At 52.6% G+C, this 18,895-nt stretch overlaps 3 protein-coding genes across 3 annotated transcripts; 1 reads left to right on the forward strand and 2 right to left on the reverse strand.

The window, feature by feature from the left end:
• Positions 1-1,563: 1,563 nt before the first annotated feature.
• Positions 1,564-5,235, forward strand: TBP2 (TATA-box binding protein TBP2; the record flags this gene model as incomplete). Its single annotated transcript, XM_002365041.1, has 3 exons — positions 1,564-2,662; positions 3,503-3,898; positions 4,169-5,235. 3 exons carry the CDS (start codon positions 1,564-1,566, stop codon positions 4,321-4,323), a joined length of 1,650 nt encoding a protein of 549 aa, XP_002365082.1. The 3' UTR covers positions 4,324-5,235.
• Positions 5,236-6,780: 1,545 nt separating this feature from the next.
• On the reverse strand, positions 6,781-13,620 carry TGME49_258670 (hypothetical protein; the record flags this gene model as incomplete). Its single annotated transcript, XM_002365040.1, has 2 exons — positions 6,781-11,843; positions 13,539-13,620. The coding sequence occupies 2 exons, from the start codon at positions 13,618-13,620 to the stop codon at positions 6,781-6,783; spliced, it is 5,145 nt and encodes a 1,714-aa protein (XP_002365081.1).
• Positions 13,621-14,053: 433 nt separating this feature from the next.
• Positions 14,054-17,111, reverse strand: ROP6 (rhoptry protein ROP6). Its single transcript, XM_002365039.1, has 5 exons — positions 16,116-17,111; positions 15,331-15,750; positions 15,045-15,077; positions 14,761-14,787; positions 14,054-14,628 (listed from the first exon to the last, which is right to left on the reverse strand). The coding sequence occupies exons 1-5, from the start codon at positions 16,969-16,971 to the stop codon at positions 14,522-14,524; spliced, it is 1,443 nt and encodes a 480-aa protein (XP_002365080.1). The 5' UTR covers positions 16,972-17,111; the 3' UTR covers positions 14,054-14,521.
• Between the last annotated feature and the right edge of the window lie 1,784 nt (positions 17,112-18,895).

Genomic DNA, 18,895 nt, shown 5'->3' on the forward strand with positions numbered 1-18,895 from the left:
CCGTCCCTGTCGGAACGCCGGCGAATCTTCCCTTTCTCGGGTGTACATACACCGGAATTCCAGCCGCATTTCCCCCTGGTGGTGCGGAGAGAAGGAACCGACAACGAGGGGTGGAAAGCGGCTACTCTGCGTCCTCGAGAGGGCGACAAAAAACCCAAGGCGACGGCGTGGCACCGCGGAAGTTCGTTCCGGGAATTTCTTGCGCCTGGAATCTGCGAGTTCTCAGTGTGTCGCGACTTCTCGCGGTTCCTACCGACAACGAAAGCAGCGACGGCCCAAGCGAACCCGTCGCAGTCACTGCACAAGACAGCAGCGATGCGAGTTTCCGCGGCCAGAGAGAAAATAAAACAGAAAGAAACCCGGAAGAAAACGAAGAAAACGAAGAAAACGTTGCCAAACAGGCGCCGTAAAGAGCTTTCTGTCGCGAGGCCCTGGAACTGCCCCGCAATGTCGCCGGCACATCCAGGTGTCTCTGTCGCTGTCGGCCGACGTAGACGAGCAGGCGTTGTTGAGGTCTGCATGTCAGCTTTGTCCCCTAATTTTTCACAAACACGAAAAAAGGCGTCTCTTTTGCTTGTTTTCTCGGGTGTATGTACACCAGAGGGTTCGACTCCCACGAACCGACAAGGTCGAGTTACTGTGGTGCCCGCGCCTTTGCGGGTCTCCTCGCGTGGCTTTCCGCCGTTTCCTTCTTTCTTCCTCTTCCTTCTTTTTCTCTTCTGTTCTTCCTCTCCTTCTCGCTGGCCTCTCTTCTCCGTGTGGATCTGCTTCCGCCATTGTTTCTTTCGCTTTTTCTGTCCCCGAACAGACGGCGAGACGACGGCATTCTCGCTTTCCGTCGCTCCTCACCGCTTGGAGACGCTGACCTTTCTTCCGCTCGGTTCCGCGACGTCTCTTCCCTTTCTCCGTTCCTTAAAACTCACAAATTTCCTGTCTTCTCCCCTGACTCCTCTTCGTCTTTTGAGGAGGCACACAGTTTCCTGTCGCTTTCCGCTGCCCTCTCTTCGGGGCCGCAAAAAAACTCGAGAGGTTTCCGGCGAAGAAGCCCTGCCTTTTCGGTGCTGCTTCAGTCGATCCGCAAGCTCTTTGATAACTGAGCTGGTCGTGGAGAGAGAGAGGAGAAGACCAGTTGGACATGGCATCAGGAAAGTTTGAGTCGCTGCTCGTCTCTAGTCTCTGGCCGTGGTGTTCTTTTCTTTGGGAGCAGAACTCCTGACGCTCTTTGAGTCTTCTCCCAGGACCGGGTTCGCTCTGTCTCTTTGAACGTTTTTCGCTGTAGAAATCATCTGAGTCAGACGCTTCTTCCACCTGCAGTTCTCGTCTCTTCGTGTCGAATGTGACTGGGCGGCACAGAGCATGCCTGTTCAGTCGTGAAGAAGAGGTCCAAGTCGCGGAGGCGAGTTCCCCTTTGTCTCTGCGACCTTCTTCTCTCCGTGCGTCTCTTTTCTTGGTGCACCAGAGCTCCCGCCCGTGAAGCACGAGGCCCGGTTTCTTCTCTCTCCGCTACAGAGCACCCTTGCTCTTCTTTTTGGGACGGCGCGTCTGAGGCTGATTACCGTCAGGATGACAACTGAGGACGACGAGACAGCAGAGGCGAGGCAGTCGCGTCGCCCCGTCGTGCCACTCTCAGTCCAAGAAGAGACTTCCTGCAAGCGGCGAAAGTGTCAGGTCGAAGCCTTCCCAGAAGAAGCCTCGAGCTTCGCTGACTTCGCTGACGTCGAAAGCAACGCGACAGGTCCCTCCCCACCTCCACTCTCCCCTTCTTCCAGGCCTGCCTCTGCCACAGGAGCTTGTTCTTTTGCTTCTTCTGTTCTGCCGGGGGAGGGGAGACGGCCGGAAAGCGAGGAGGACCTCGACAACTCCGCTGCGGTTCAGGCGCGCGAGAATGACGACGCAGACGGTCTGCTTCTCTTGGAGTCTGGTTTGGGTTCCGCCACTGACTTCGCTTCTCTGACTTTCGAAACAGATGCGGCGCTGATTGAGTCGTTGCTGGCCTCTTCTTCGATCGCTCCGGAAGTCGGCAACTTGCTCGACTCGTCTCACACAAACGCCGTCGAAACCGTCACCTCCTCTTCGCCTTCTAGAGATGCAAACGAAGCCTCTGCCTCTCCCTTCCCCTCCACGCCCACACATCCAAGTCGCACCGCGAGCGACTTACCTTCTCCTGCAGCTTCTTCTTCCTCTGCAGGTTCCCCCTCTCCCTCTCCCTTGTCTTCTTCTTCGTTCTCTTGCGCTTCCCGCTCGCCTTCCTCTTCTTCGTCTTCGTCAGCTTCCGCTGCTGCGGCTCCTCCCTCAGGTTCTTCGTCAGTCGCGGCATTGCCTGCGCTTTCTGCCGAGAGTCTCTTGGCACTCGCTCCGACCCATGCGACTCAGATCGAGCAGAGAGAAGAGCGCATTTCTGTCCTCAGCAAAGAGGAAATTCGTGCGTCGATGCCGCCGCTCTTCAGTCCGCCGACAGTTCCAGAGGTCCAGAATGTGGTTGCGTCGGCGCGGGTGACCTGGAGTTCTGCGGCATTAGACGCGAACTGGAAACAGGAAGTCAAGCTCGACTTGCGACACCTCGCCATCAGCTGCAGATTCGCCGAGTATAATCCGAGAAAAATCAATGCATGCATCGTTCGACTCCGAAACCCGAAGTGCACTGTTCTCGTCTTCAGATCCGGTGAGAGAAAGGTCAACGGGGCGCAATGCGACTCCTCAAGAAACATGCATCTTCTGTGGAAGAGTGAACCTTGTTCTATTGTGTTAGTAAAGCGTAGTTTTAACGCGAGAATTGCTGCCGAGATCGCACCAGTCGTCTTCCCAAGAACGAACGCGACCTCCCATTTCCTAGTGCCTCTGGCGAACTCTCCTTCCTGCCGGACTCGCCGTTTGTGTGTACTTGCCTAACGATGCTCGCGACTGCAGTGTCAAAGCAGACATGAATACGGGCAAGTCCGGAACCAGTGGTGTGTCAGGATGTGTGTCATAAGCATGTCAATCAACTATCAATAACGATGCATCTCTCGCGACTGTAGGAAAACGAGCGTCTCCACGGGGACGAAGCACAGAGGTTGCAGGCGCTCGGTGGGTTCCTGCCCGCAGAGAAAACGGAAGTGTGCAGTCTTAATGCGGTAATACAGGAAATAATGCGGTAATACAGGTTTAAGTGGATATCGAGAGAGAGGAGGGGACCACAAATACAGGCGCTGTTCTCAGATGCCAGGCTGCACAAGATTTCACTCATATATTCAGGATGACTTGCATGAACAGTGTCCCCTCACGCCTTCGAACGGTATATATATATATATATATACATATGTATATATGTATATATAGCAATTTTTCATGTTTTTTTGATATCTCGACGAGTAAGCCAAAGCGTCAAAAGTCAGATTCCTGAAAGAAGATTGCTCGGGGGTCTCTCACACCGAGGCCGTTTCTGCCTTCAGCGTTTCCTCTCTTTCTCGAAAGAACGCGCGCGTCGGATGCGTCCTGGGTTTGCGGTGTATGTGCACCTCAGGCCGGTTGATCATCACGGGGGCGAGAAGCGACACTGAGGCGGAGCGCGCGGCGCGTCTTACAGCAAGAATGTTGACATTTGCGTACTGTGGAGGCAGCACGAAGGCGCCGAGCTTGGAAAACCAGCCTGCTTTGGCACTTCCTGCATGCTCTGAGAACGGGACCTCCGATATCTCCGAGCGCTGCGGAGAGTCGACCGTTTGTCCAGCCGGCCCAAACAGCGAGAGCTTGGTGCTTCTTGAGGCAGAGAAAAACAAACGAACGAAGAAACTGTGCCTGCGGGACTTCAAAATCGAAAACGTTGTCGCCAGTGCAGACTGCGGAGTGCCCGTGCGTCTAGAAGGCCTCGCCTTTGAACATAAAGAATTCTCCAGCTACGAACCCGAACTGTTTTCAGGTGAGACAGAATTCCAGGAGAGTTGTACATATAAACATAGATATGTATATGTCTGTGTAAAAATGTATGTATGTATGTATAACGTACAGGTGTGTGTCGATATGGATATCGGTGTTTCTTTTTACAAGCGATGACATCGTCTGTTTCGACGTTTACACTTTGAGTTACACTCTTCAGGACAGCTGCGTATAAATATATATATATATATATATATATTGCTGTACTTGTGTCTCACAGGTAGCGTGCACTTTGTTCCTTTTGTGTGTGCAGGTTTGGTGTATCGGTACAACCCGACGGCGTCTCTGAAGGCGGTGCTGTTGGTGTTTGTAAGTGGCAAGGTTGTGATTACGGGATGCAAAAGCTTGAGTGAGGTGAATCACGTTTTTGAGTCTCTCTACCCCGTGCTTGTTCGCTACCATCAGTAGCAGGCTGCAGGTTCTTGTCTCTTGACGACGCCCGTCAGGTCTGCGGTCGAAACGCGTCCTCTCCATGTGCCTATGCACGTAGTACGTGTATATATATATGCATATATATATGTATTTATGTACAGCGAGATGGACTAATCTGCATGCAACTTTGCGGTCCTTTCGAACACACTGTGCGTGTAACGAGGCAACATTTATGCTGGAGACTAGGAATCATGAAGACAACGGGTGTGTGTTCAAGGAACGCTAGCGCTCCGCACTCGAAGGGAGATGCGTCCTTCAAGGGCTACCTTGGTTCTCGTTGAAAAACTGTTGAAAGATGTTGTGGGGAAAAATACAGAAATCTGGCAGTGTGTCTCGGGAAACAGGTGGGGCGTCGTGTCGATCGGATTCATATTTTGCAGGTGTCTCGGCTGTGGTTTCCTGCATGAGGTGCCCGAGGAAAATTGTTCATGCAGTAACAGTAGACACAGGTTCTTTTCTCTCGCCGTGTTCGAGGTGTATGCGACCATTCGAATGTTTTTCTTAAGCTTTCAAGGTTTCGGAGAGACAAGTCTTCTTGCGGGGTTCTCACCTTTTTTGTGGGAGCTGAGTGTAGCAGCCGTTCTCTGCCCTTTCTCAGGGACTGTAACACTTGGTGGAGATACCTCGCCTAAATGCCGTTTCTCCTCATCTGTACATGACCACCTTCTAGTGAGAGCGACGAACGCCAAATGGAGATTCTAGTCAACAGGATTGTTTTAGCCGCAGATTTGCTTTCGGATCGTTCCCGCGCAGCCGCTTCCGAAGTCTGCGTTTCCTCCTTTTAAAGGCAGTCTGTTTCTCTCTCGCCACCCGGCGGAGACCGCTTCGAATGTTCAGTGTTTGTTCCAAAGACTCCAATTGGGAGTTCATGCATACGATATGCAGAGCAACAAACACCGCGTCCCTCCAGGACGCGCTCGCGTTCTCTATCCCGCTGATCCATGCGACTTCGGCCTCTCTTTGGAACAGTTTCTACTTTCAGCTGCAGCATGCGAAAGGGACACAGTAGTGTCTTCATCGGTTTCTTTCGCTATTGTTCAGCGGTCGTGGGTTTCCTTCCAGCTTCAAAATTTCCAAACTAACTCCCACAGCAATTAGCGGATATTGATAGATAAGTCGAATTCCGAACAGGCATGCATGCATGTAGTTTCAAGATGTTTTTCTCAGTCTTAAGCAGTCTAACAGAATACAGCGTCTCCGCAAAGCTAACCCGTCGTAGACGTACCCGAGTGCGAAGAACTGTACGCATATTTGATACATATATATATATATATATAATTTTATATATCCAATAACAGATTTGTACCACACCATCGACATCTATATATATGTCAGCACCCCACATACATACAGAACTCTCGACATGCTTATAGGAAAATGCGTAGGATGAGTGCGTGAGTGTTCACTTTATTCTGTGTGTATGCATATAAGACGACCTTGGGTTCCCCCCGCCGACCGTGTAAGTGCCTGAGCAAATGCTCGTTGGAGGTCGCTGTGTTCAATAGACATCCAGCGCAGTTTCTCGCGCACGGCTGAAATCGATTTGTCTGCAAGATCGGAAACGTTGAAAAGCCAAATAAAATTCTGTGACAAGCGTCTCCACACTTGGGTCCTCCAGCAGTGCCCGGACTTTCTGATGCTGAGCAAGGACGAGCGTGAGGCTCTCCACTCTGCTTTGGACAAGACGCGAAAGACCCAAAAGTGTCAACGACGAAGATGCCAGCAAAGCCGGGAACGAAAATGAAGGCGACTCAATCATGAAACGCAGAAGCAACAAGCAAACGAGCCACGTCTGTCGGGCGCTGTGCGAAAAGGAAGCACTTTCGTCTGAAGCGTCAAATTCCGAGCGGGTCTTTCTGCATATCAGCTGGATCGCGGAACCCGCTCTCGAATCCGGTACCAGCCTTTCTCTTTCTTTTCCTCGTTCGCTGCGTTTGTTTTCCTCTGCTCCAAAATCTTTTCACCCTTTTCGCCGTGTCAGTACACAATCTGTTTTTTCTCATTCAGTGCCACCTGAGAACGACTGGTTCTCCGGCATCGACTTTCGTGCATTCTTCTGATTCTCCGCGGGCGACGCTGTCTACCTTCTGAAGTCGCGTCTAACTCTTGCACCTTTTTCTTTTGCATCATCCCCGTCGTCGAATTCTCCGCCGTGTCGTGGCACTTCCCCGCAACACGACATCTGACTTGGTGTCGGCGATTCTCGCGAACCTAACCCCGATACGTCGTTCTTGACGTACTGTCCACTAACAGACTCGTCGCAGCCACTGCTGCGGTAATCGTTGTGTTTAGATAGCAGTCGACCTTTCCTTTTGCACCTCCGAAAGCTAAACCCGTAGTCCAACTGAGAGTCGTCTTCTCTTTCTGCTCTTACGTTATGCCGAGAACGATCCCAGATTTCCCTGACGTCGAAGATCTAAAACAGTAGTCCAACTACCACCTCTGGTTCTTTTTTCTCTTCGGACCTCCACTGACAACGACTGCCTGCACGCGTGGGGGGCTAGCGAGGAGCGGTCCTTTGGTGTTGCTCATTTGCTCGAACTCGATGCCACCTTTCTCAGGAGATCGGACTTGCGCTACCATCTTCGTGCGAGTGTAAGGAGCACTGTCTGCAGCGAGAGGTGGGGGTGGCAGGCGAAGGGGAGTGAGCACCGTTTTAAATTCTTGGCCCTTTTCAGAAACCGCGAACGGTGCATGTCCCCCCACTGTTTTTGCCGCTTGTACAAACCCGCCTTGGTCTCGAGATACCGGAAATGAAGGGGGTACGTCGCTTTCTTCGATCTCCCCAAGAAGGAAAAGTGAATCCTTGGCTTTTTCTAACGGTCCGGGTTCCTCCGGTCGCCTGCCCCTCGGCGGCAGCGCGAGTAAAGGCTTGCCACCAGTTCGATCGACTGGCCGTGCAGAGACTTCTGCGTCCTTGGTGAAAATGGAGGACGAAGTCGGGTTTCCCCTATCACCAAAACCCGCGCTTTTGCTAGCGTCTAACTGAATCTCGTGTCTGGCGCGAACTGGGTCCAGAAGGTACCCTCCACCGGAGAGGTCCCCTCGAACAGCTATCTTTGGGGGCGAGTCCAACTCTGGAGAATTCTCGACAGCCCGAAGCAAAGGCGCCTCCGTTGCAGACTTTTCGAACTGTGGCATCGGAACACCTTGAAAAGAAGGTACAGGAGGCTGAGGAGGACGCTGCATAGCAGGAGTAGGTCTCACGGTTTGGCCATTGATTACACTTACTCTTTCTACTTGGAGTCCTGTTCGTTTTCCGTCAAACTCTCTGGTCTCCTCTTTCCCCGTCCATGCCAAGTCAGGAGGCAAGCGCTGTGGACTGTTTTCGTACCGCGTCTGAGGCGGAGGAGAAGGGGCTGAGGAGGCAGGTATAGGCGCAGGAGCTCGAGCTTGTCGCTCTCTCACAAGAACCGGAACGCCTTCTAGTTCGTCTCGATTTCGAGCGTTTTGATTCTCCAGTGGGGGCAGCGGCGGTGTTCGGATTGCCGCGGTACGTGAAGGCAGTGAGATGGCTCGTGCGTCTTCAAACTCATCTCGTTCTTCCCCCCTGTCTATCCACTCTGTCTCGGTGTCGCCGAGGACCCCTTTCCTCCCCGTCGACCTCTCATACGTTTCCTTCCGTTCTGCGCGGAGAGGCACAGGTTGCGTCGGAGGCGCTGGGGGAAGGGATCTTTCTCCAGTTTCGAAACCCGAGGACGATGGTAAGACGCCCACGGGACGACGGATTTCAAAGGGAGGAGGACGTTGGGCTCTTTGCGGCGCCCGCTCTGGAAGCGGTACTTCGTCCGGAGGTTCCGGTGCACTCCGAGGAAATTCGGTTTTTTCTGGCGGACGCATCGGAAAAGGATCACCTGGAGGGCCTCGAGCGGGGAGTGGTGAGCTAAATTGAGGAAGAACGGGGGGCGGCGTTGGTCCTCGTGGTGTGTTACCTGGACTTCTTCTGCGCGGAATCGCCTGTGGGGCTGGCAGATAGATTCCTCCTTCGAAGCTGTCAAGTTCTTCACTCGACGCATACTCAGAATCGAAGTCGTTTTCGAAGAACGTCTCCGAGGAGCACTCGAGGCATTCTGTTGAGAAACCTTCTTCTCCGGAAAGCGGACCAGCGCTTCTCCCCTCCAGAACGCTGTATGCGGCATACTCTCTATCCGGAAAGCTTTTGGTCTGCCGGTGAACCCCAAGAATCGGCCCCCCCCAGTCTCTCTCCCTTGAAGTGCCTGGAGGAGGGCGAGGAGCGGAACGAGGCACGTTCCTCGGAGTCATTAACTCGGGTCTGGGTGACTCTTCGGGTCTTCTTGCGCCTCCCCTGGGTCTTTCTTCCTGAAAATCAACCGGAAGGCCGGGACCGACCCGAGTTGGAGGAGCATCCCCTCGGGTAGATCGTGAGTTGTCAAAATATCGCCGATCCTCCGGCCCCAATTGTCCATACTGCGCCTGCCTTTCCTCCATTGCCATCTCAACTTCGTATTCAAGACGACTGCGAGCATACCTCTCACTTCTCGCTTCGAGCAGCTCTTCCGCGCGTGGTCCTCTTTGCTCTCCACTTGGCCTCGTCAGGCGGTTTCCACGCGTTTCCAGAAGGACTGTGTCCTCGGGGGGGATGGTATCTTCGGGAATTGTCTCTTTGGATGGCCCTGAACCGCTGACAAACGGGGCTGGGAAACGCGGACGCTCTTTGCTTGCTGGCCGCGGCGGTGTTGGAGGCGGCAGATCCTCCAGGGCAGCAGTCTGCGGAGGCTGTGAAAATCTCGGGCGAGGTTGCCCCTCGAAACTTGCCGAAGGCGCTTCGCTGTCAAAGGGCGGAAACGGAGGAGGGTAGTAGGGCGGCCGAGGTTGAGGCGGATACGGCTGCGCTGGGGGTCTACGTGGCGGATTCGGTTCCGGTGGATGACTCGGTCCCGGCCGCGGCGACTCATCAGGAGGCACATACGTCGGTGGCCGAGTATATCTCACAGGCCTCCGCGTCGTCGTTGTAGTGCTCGGTGGAAAAGGAATCGTAGGCGGCGAAGGATACTTGGGTGAGGGGTAAGGAAGTGCTGGGTAGCCCGGAGGATACTGCCACTTTGGAGGATAGTCCGGAGGCACGCCTGGGGGATAGTACGGCGGGGGGTAAGGCTGCCCACCTGGAGGAGAAGGGTAAGGCCACGGGTCGGGCGACGACGGCGGAGGCGAAGGATTGGTAGGTCCCGGCGGTCGAGCATCCGGAGGAGTATAACCTGGAGGACGCGTGTATTGTGGTGGCGGTCGCGTGGCTGTTTGCGTTGGATCAGAGCGGAGAGCAACAGGAAAATTTTCCGAACTCGTCCTGCTAGCTGTAGGGACCGGGCCGATGTGCCTGTCGGCAGAGTCAAACCTCGCAGTGTTTGCGGACATCTCTGGAGCGTTATTCGACCCGCTGTAGTCACCTGAATCGGATTCAGGTATTTGTGCTGACCGACCGTTCCCCTGAGGTGAAGAAACGGAATTAGCACCCTCCCTAATTTTCCCTATGGACCGCCGTTCGGGCGGGAGATACTGGGACGGCCTCGTGAATCGCACAGGTCGTGTCGTGTGGAAATCGTCAAATGGGATCGGTACAGTGCTTGTCGTTGTGCTACTCGGGCGGCGTCTTTGGGTTCGAGCCGGCAGCCATTCGGTTTCCGGTGAAGGGAAACCCGATGTCATATCGCGCGCTGCGGGGAAGACACCAACAGGCGGACGTGTTGGCTGTGCCAGGGACAATCCGGGTGTGGCCCTGGGTCTTTCCATCGGAGACTCCGCCGGGATAACGCCATCACCTGCCGCAGCTCCACTTTCGATTCGATATTCATAAGGCAGTGGGCTGGCATGCCTCTCGGCCTCTCGCTGGTCTACCTCAGGGGTGGTGTCGGGGCGAGCATAGTAAGTTTCCACTGGGACATGAGGAACGTGATTTGAAGGGAGTAACCCGGAAACGTTACCGGGTGTGACTGTCGGGGAAGGGTCGGTCGCAGGCTTAGCCGGTGAAGACTGTGGCTCGTTGTTCACACCAGGCGACTGCAATGGCGTTTGGGGGGAACCAGGAGCCGGCGGAACAGGACTTGACGCTCTAGAACGATAAGTTGAGAAATCTTCCTGCGGTGTCTTTCCCCGCTTCTCTTGGGTTCCAGGAGGAGCAAACTGCCCTCGTGACCTCTGAGGACCAATGCCTGGCGGCGGCCGAGACCGTGGGCGGTAGGGAGCAGGTTGATTTCTGCCTTCCGTCAGGGGCGGTCCCGGCTGGGTGGAGTTTGTCCGTTCGTTGTAGTAAGCGCCAGGAGTTGTACCACGGGGATCAAAGGGAGCAAAATAATCATACGCCGAAGCAAAAGCTGGGTCGTAATACGGAGCCCCAAAAGGCGGTGGACCGAAATCCAGAGGGGGCGGAGGAAAATCCCAGGTGCCAGGAGGATAGGGGTATCGAAGCTGTGCTTCAGATTGTGCTCCTGCCTCTCTGCGGTGGCTATTTGAGTCACGAGGTGCGTTTTCTGTTTTCTCCGAAAAATCCGAGGAAGCCTCACGGTCCGTGCGCTCTTCCCCGGAAGGCTGTGGCCCTTGACGTGCACGAGGATCCGGCGGCCTCGGGGGTCGGTCATGTGCCTGCTTGTTGGGCGCAAGCGGTGGAGGATGGAGAGGATATGGAGGGGCATTTGTGTCGGGAGGGACGGGGTAGTACGTGGGATAAGGAGGTGCTCTCCGTCGTCCACGTGCCGGCGGGTCAGTAGGGCTAGACGACGGGCTGTATTGTCGTTCGGTTTTTGTTGGAGTCACGGCTGTCTCTGCCGCCGCAGGCTGGGGCGGAAATGATCCGATGGTCAAACTCTTTCTCGGCGAGCCAGCAACGGGATCCAAAGCCGCAGGGGAGGGGAATGACACAATTTCGTTTAAGGAAGAACTCCTGGCCCGTCCATGAGAAGCGGTGCGCGAGTTTTGAACTTGTTTCTTGGGGCCCGCTGGCAGAGGGTTATTACCCATGCGAGCTGGTGACCGGTTTACAGAGAGGTCGTCCGCTGCTTTAGGTGACGGGGGGACGAAATCTGGACTATGTTCTGCAGTTCGTTGCCTTCGAGGTAAATCTCGTTTGAGAGGGCACTCTGTCAGCAGTTGTTGATGGCAGAGGTAGGCCAGGTACTTTTCGACTCCGGCGCGAATTAACATAGCCTTCGGGACTATGCCGATCGCCTCAATGAACTCAACAAGGATGCGGTCAAAGTCTTCGTTGGAAACATGAGATATCCTCTCCAATAGAATATCTTCCAGTTCGACATCAGCGTACCGAGTACCTTTCCAACTTTCATCCCGCGTTGCAGCGTCACCACGGAAAATCTGGTCGTGGGCATCTGTGAGGAACTGCTCCACAGCCCGGATCATCTCCGCATCCTCCACTAATCCAGCCGCTTTGTCTGCCACGAGCAGGTCCATGCGGCCCGTGAAAGCCTCTGCGCTTTTGTATTTGTGGGCTGCCCACGCGGCAGCCACTGAACCTGCCCGAGAGTTTGCTAATACGAAAATACACAGGAAAAGAAAGTGCAAAAGCGTCCAGAAAAAGGAAGGAAAAAGTTGGAACCCACGTAAAAAAACACGAGACTGTTGCTTTACGTACCGCGAAGGTCCTCTGTTGGTGGCAGAAGCAGTCATTTCGTATGACGATATGGGTGGTCTTTCTTTGACACGCGAACACTCCGTTATTGTTCTCAAATGGCGAAGACGGTGTTTGGCGTGTGAGATCTGCCGCATTTACCATTTTTGGGATTCTATAGCACTGTTTATTGGACGTGTATGTATAACCAGACTGCCAGTGACTATAAGTGACATGTAACGCTCGGATGTTGGAATGAAGAGCAGTATTTCAAGTCTCTATCTGCTGAGACCGGAGGACCTCTCGTGTGAAAGCAGGGCTACCATATCTCTGTGTCTCTTTATCTTTCCCTGATGTTATATCTTTCTGTCTCCATCTCTTCCATTTCCAGGTGTATCTCCTCACCTCTCTTCCTCTGTGTGCACCTCTGTCTCCCTTCATTCTCGCATGAGTTCAGGCACACACAGGCGTGCGTGACTATTATGTGTCTAATATGCATACACCTACGTATACACGAGCAGTGTACTGGTAATTAACATGTAAATGTGCCAGTTCTATACATATATGTAACCTTATCAGTTCACTGACGATACACGACTATCTCAGAGTCTTAAAAATACACGTATGTGCGGGCAGAAAATGACAGCAGGGGTGGAAATTCTGCACGCGATAGAAACACGTCTGCTCCCAATGACACCGTTCCTAACTACCAAGCATCGTGATATCCAAGCTCGTGGCTCGACAAAGATATGCGACTGTTAAGCGAGTTTAGGGGCACTGCAATTGTCTCAGATCTCCCTGCGAAAACATGGGATGACAGCAATCCTTACCATTTGTGGGAGCAGCCGTACAAGCAAAGAGTGTCACGAAAAAAGCTGCTGCCGCCCCTCGTCGCACACATCCAGACGGATTCATGAGGAGAGTGAGCTGACAAATCGTTGGAACAATGAGAATACGCGAATCAAAACAAAATACGGACATGGAACATATGGAGACTACAAAGCACCAAATCACTAAACTGCGGTGCAAAATCACGTCTTGGGCGACCGTCTTGACAAAGAGGGAAAGAATGAGGCCGCAGGTCTCGTCCGACAATTTCAGCGCCAACGTACTACGGGAAACACTGCAAAACGAAGTGCCTGTGCAACTACACGTACACATGTATAGTTCGAAGCACCAGCATTTAGTCAAATTTGAAAACAAGTCTCTATTTACTTCGGCAGAGTGCTCTATAACGAAGAACTACTTAAGGCTAGCAACAAGGAACTGTTTTTTGAGCGCACGGCACTTCGATAGAACAAACGTCGTTCTTTCACTCATTGCATGTCAGTCAAAACTGAATAACCGGCAATAAGCCGAACCAAGTCACTGACAACGCATTTTCGTGTCTGCCCTCGACTGCACGCTATAGGTTGCTGAGTCTTGTAATTGCATCAGCTAAAATAATACGGCTAACTGGTAAAATCCAAAACAACTGTGATGGATAACCAAACCAGACCCGGCTACATAACCGATAACAAACATCAACCTTCCAGGCTTGAGTATATGCTTTTGAAGGCGTGTGCGAACCCCATACGGAAAAACCGTGGAAGGCAGAATGAACATATCTACTTACACGCAACTAGCAGCAACCGCACCAGGGGAAAAAGTGGGATGCAGTAAACAAACTCCAGCTGCTTCTCAGCCCCAAACCTCATAGTGCTTGCAACTCCAACGAGGCAAGAACCCAACAACTACCAATCATCTTGCACACGATGACTAGCGCCTTAATTTACGGTGTTCATTATATTCGTGCGCCCGGGCATCTGCACCAACAGTGAAAAAACGAATTTGAGCAGCGCTCTTTGTTGTCACTAACAGTTATATTGCCACTTTCAACAAGAACCTTGTTGCACTGCTTAGGGTAGTGTCAAGTTTTTTTGTAGGAAGCATTTTCTTCCGGAGAGTGTATTCTGTGCAGATGGCAACACTTTTTCAAAGTCAGCACCTCTCCAGCAGCATAGTGAAACAATAAGGACCGCCACCAGTTGTCACTGCTGAAAACTGAATGCGTGAATCAGCGTTTAAGGCGGCGTGTGACTTCCCCGAACTAGCATCGCGGTCGTGGACCGGGGGCGTAAATTCGCCACCAGACACAAAACGTGAGGAGAAATCTGCAAGGAGCGACCTCAGAACGTCTTAACGCGTAACCACAATTTGATATGGGGTACAAAAAGACGACTAGTCTGTGGTTCAGATAGACGTTCCACCGTTATCGCTTGAGTAGCAATTCGCCGAGTAGCGGGACTTTCTCGGGAGACTTTCGTGCCGTCTCACGCAATGGCGTACTTTTGACACCAAAAACGAAGTTATGCCGGAAAAGAGTTAGCTTCTTTTGCAAGACCAGAGTTCAGCGACGCAGAAAATAACCTTAGCATATTACCTAAGATGCCCCCCCAAAATAGAAGTGTGGTTGAGCGTCGCAATGCACGATGGGACAAAACTCATTAACCACGAATGTTGGGCGGGAACACAGTCGGCGAACCCCCCCCACATTCACAGCGAAAATAGTTTAACTTTCAGGTAGCAACAATATTCCACGAAGCAAGAATATTATTCTCAGTACATGCCCACGCTGAACAAAAGCTGTCCTGCGACCAGTAGACCAGCAAGGGCGACGGACGACGCAGCCGTGATGATCTGGCTGCCGGAATTCGCCACTGCAGCTGCATGTTCCAACAGAACAGACAACAGACAACCAGTTGCAGTCGAGATAAGAGATTAAAATACCTTCTGAGTTTGGATCGTTGCTTCTACGTCGGCACTGCCTCCTGAATCTACTATCGCCGAACGCTTACCCGGGACGTCGTTCTTTCGTAGGTCCTCTACAGATGCATACCACAGCGCACATCAACAGCGAAATGTGGCCCACAAATATATTTTGGATGATTGTATATTGACAGGTAAGCGTCAATAAGAAATGTGGATTTTAGGTTGACCATGAAATATACTTGGAAGAGACTTGATAGTACCACAGCAAGTACAATGTATAATATAATGCTGACAGCACAGGAGGCTTCTACGACTGAAGCGCTCCGCTCTTTCCACCCGTAAATCATGTCTGTGTCGTGTGTTCACGTACCAGTTCTCTCCATATCTTGCCAGGTGTGTCGTGCTGCAGTCACACCCACAACAAACCCAAGTGTACTTCAGTAGTGTCTCGTCTGTCTTCTTTCCGCAGACGTTATTTCACAGTATTTTCCGGCGCTCTCTGACACAATAATGCTGGTTCAAATAGGGAACTAGAGAGCCTTACAAATCATTGTTAAAGAACCCCAAGGAAGCACCGACAATAACATGACTATAAACCTTGTCGGCACTATAAATGAGGCATTATCGAATTCAATATCGAAGAACCCATTGCTTACTGAGAACTTCTTGAGGCCTGGCTTCCTGCATGCCCTGATCCTGCTTGCTCATTTCCTCCGCAATTTGGGCGGCTGTCCCCTCTTCAGTCTCTGCCGGCGGGACGAGAGCAGGTGACCCTTCCAGGGTTTCCGGTTCGAGGACCTTGGCAGAGGGTTCGAGAGCATTGCGCATTCTGGGCTGGTTTCCAAGAAGGTCCGCATTCTCAGTTGGCATAGCTTCTTGAGGCAGTTGCGGCTGCTGAGCTGCCATTTCGGGGTCGACAGGTTCCAGGGGACGTGGTTCTTCGCTGGCGGTAGCAAATTCTGCCTCTGGCTGGATACCTTGTTCAGGAGCCGCCACCGCAGAACCTGCTTCGCCCTCGGAGATGGTGCTTTCCATCTCTGCAGGGTTTTCGTCGATGGGGGAGACTACGGCGCTCGCTGGAAACACAGATGGAAAGTGCGGAAGAGAGGAGTTGTTAGAATCCGCTCCGTTCGGAGCGTAGGAAAACTTTTTTGTACCAACCTAGAATGGAGGTCCAACAGTCGTTCTTCCAAAACTAATGCGATATCCAACTCGCCAGAAAAGTTCGCCTACAGAGCCGACGAATCCCATTTTATACTGTTTAACGGGGAGTCCCGCTTCAGAAGTTACCTGCTTCGTATTGCATGCCCTATTGGAACGCAGCGTCTGATTCAGACTGTTTCCATGCTATGCATGTTCGCGAATCCCACCCAAAGTCATCGCACTCCCACATCATTTGGGTTTCTGTTCGTGTTCTCGTGCAACAAGTCTGCGCACTCACCGCCTCCGCCCGGGGCGGCCTCATCGAGAAGTTCGTCCTCGACGGCGGTCTGGTCCAGAAGTCTGACATGATCCTGGTTGAACGCATGCGCGAATCTTTCGGGGGCAACTTGGCGGCTGTCAAGATGCATGTGCGCCCGGATTTTTCTCTCTCCACTGCCGATCTGGACAAACGAAGCAGGGGCATAATCCTCCGCCGCGCTGTCGTCAACAGTGTTGTCCTCTTCAAGATAAGAGGGTTCGGCGGCAGCATACGGGTCCTCGACTGCTCTTTCTTCCTCGGAGTCCTCGCCCTCCTGCTGGAGAAAGGAATCCTCTCCCACACTGTCATCCTCCTGTTGACTGTCTGCCTCGGAGTTGTCTGTGTCTTCCTCACTCGCATTTTCGATGAGGGATGTCCCTTCTTCGTCGTCCGCCAAGACGTCAGAGTCGGCTTCTGCCTCATCCGAGGCACTTTCGCCGTCGGCTTCATCGTCTTCAGCTGGGTCGTCCAAGCCCGGAACAGCCTTGCGGAACAAACCGGCTTCCTCTCCGTGGATTCCGTGATCCCTCTGGAGCATACTCACGTCTGCGTCCTCGAATTCACCGCCCAACTCGTTCTGGAGCTGACTGAGGAGCTGCCGTTGGCCTGCGCTGCCCAACTTGACTTCCCCGAAGTCAGACCCTTTCGCGAAGCTGTCGTCCGAATCGTTCGAGACTGAGTCCCACGCTGCGCCGTCCTCAGCATCTTCCCAAGACAGACCGGAGACGCAGACAAGAGCGAACACGAAAAAGAGGGCGAAAACCGAATTTTTCACCGAGAACGGCGCAAGGAAAAACTTGAGCGGCAGACGAGACTGCCCTACTGAGCTCCTCATTTTGACGAGGGCGTGGCAGTGGCTAGCTGGTACGAACGGGCGCAGACACCGAAAAGGTAAGACGAAACGGAAACCCTTTAAGATAAAGGGGAATAGAAAGCGAAACTGCTCCACATCAACGCCGCAAAAAAAGATCTAGTGTTTGGGACCGTACCCCGAAGAATCCGTCTCCGGCTCTACCACGGCCTCCGAGCAAGGCCGCCGCGCGGAGCTTGTCTTCCTCAAGACACCGCGCTTCCTCGGGGCCAGAGCACTGAAAATATTGTCCGCGCTCGCAGAAACCATGCGTGTGCAGGCCGACCGGCCATTTCCTCTTCAAAACGTGGCGTCCTTTACTTCTTAATGACGACTTACTCAGAGGGAATCCAAGAGCAAGTAGACGCAAAAAAACATCGGAGCAATGCTCCTTTTTTGCCGGTGGTATGCGGCCCTACCACTTGTGCGATACCGGAACAACGGGGGGTTCCCCAACTCTCTTCCCCCGTTTGCAGAAATACAGAAACGATTTGGTGTTCCAGTCAACAGGCATCCGCTAGCCTACACATCATCCGAAAGCTCTTCTTCACCATTTATTTTCTGCCGCCGAGCGATGCGAAGGCTAAGTTTGTAGACGTCTGAAACGCGTACTTACTGAATGCGCCGTCGTTTCATTCGAAAGAGACAGATGTGGCGCTAGACAATTGAGGCATTTACGTAGGAAGGACCAATCTATCTGCTACCCCGTCGTTTCGATCCGCAGGCGGGAGCATAACCTCTTGCCGCAAGAACACAGAACTCTTTGGATTCTGCCGCTTGTGCCCCTGTTGTTTTTCTGGGGCAGGCGAACGTCATGGAGGCACAGGCACAGTTGCAGAGAAATGACGGCCACTTTAGTGTCTATGGCAGGCGACGGCACAAGCCACAGGAATGTTTCGCGTCCCCTCTCGCGTATACAATGGCAGACGAGACTAATGTTGGGGATTTCACGATTCGGCCTCGGCTCCTGGTGACACGCAGTGCGACTGTTCGTTAAAGCCACCTTCGCTTGGATATGTTTGCTCTGAGAATAGGTTAAAGGCAACTGAGTCGTCTTTCGAAAACCGGTGCATCAAATTTGAGAGAAAAAACACGTGACAACCGTAGCCTGGATTTTGAATCCTGTACATTCAGCAGGATGACGTTTATGTAACATCTGACGCCTCGCCAACTTTCACTCGTACCTTCCCCCCAACCTAAAGCGGTCGAGGAAAAGCCCGCGTTTACTCGCAAGTCAATAGCGAGTAATATTTAGCAAAAAACACGGACGGAGGCAGATTCGTATCGTCTGTGGAAATGGTACAAATGACGTTGTCAGTCATGTAGCAAATGCAGCTAGGCTTTCGGGAGAAATAATTTCTCTGTCCTTCAACTTGCCCAAGACGTGCAGCTGTCTGGCCATAGGGGGCCTCCAATAGATTTCATTCTTTCAATTTACGTTCTAAGAAATACTGGCCCCTCTGGAACCAACTAAAACAAACACACAATACAGTACCCAATGCATCTGCTTCACCGTCGTAACGAGAACTGGCGTGGCTGATCGTCAGCTCGCGTGAAGAGGACAGACTTGTGAGTCTCTCAGACCGGCTCCATAATTCCTTCAATGCCACTTAGCAGATCAAAAAGCCAAGGATCAAATTGAGAGCTGGCTGTGACCAGTGCAGCACTCATGCCTGCGATGCGAAGGCTAGGCAACATTCGGGTTTTGCATTGCCACTGTGTCTGCACAAGGGGCATCTGCTGTTCGTCGCGACGTTAAAACCGAGTTGGGTAGTCGGGGAGCCAACCTCCGAAAGTTTGCAAAACGGTTTGCACGAAAACCACCCCATCGGCATCGCATGTGAAGACCGAAAGGATTTAGAAAGTTAATTCAAATCGTGCAAGTGAGTGAACGAGAAACCACAAGATG

Source organism: Toxoplasma gondii, chromosome VIIb (genome assembly GCF_000006565.2).
Source record: "Toxoplasma gondii ME49 chromosome VIIb, whole genome shotgun sequence".
In the NCBI taxonomy this organism is placed as follows: Eukaryota; Apicomplexa; class Conoidasida; order Eucoccidiorida; family Sarcocystidae; genus Toxoplasma; species Toxoplasma gondii.

Coding starts and splice junctions, on each gene's coding strand:
- ROP6 (XM_002365039.1), bottom strand. CDS start 16,971: ATGAGGAGCTCAGTAGGGCAGTCTCGTCTGCCGCTCAAGTTTTTCCTT. Junction 15,751..16,115: donor GGCCGCCCCGGGCGGAGGCG/GTGAGTGCGCAG, acceptor CTGTGTTTCCAG/CGAGCGCCGTAGTCTCCCCC. Junction 14,629..14,760: donor ACGAAAGAACGACGTCCCGG/GTAAGCGTTCGG, acceptor TGGAACATGCAG/CTGCAGTGGCGAATTCCGGC.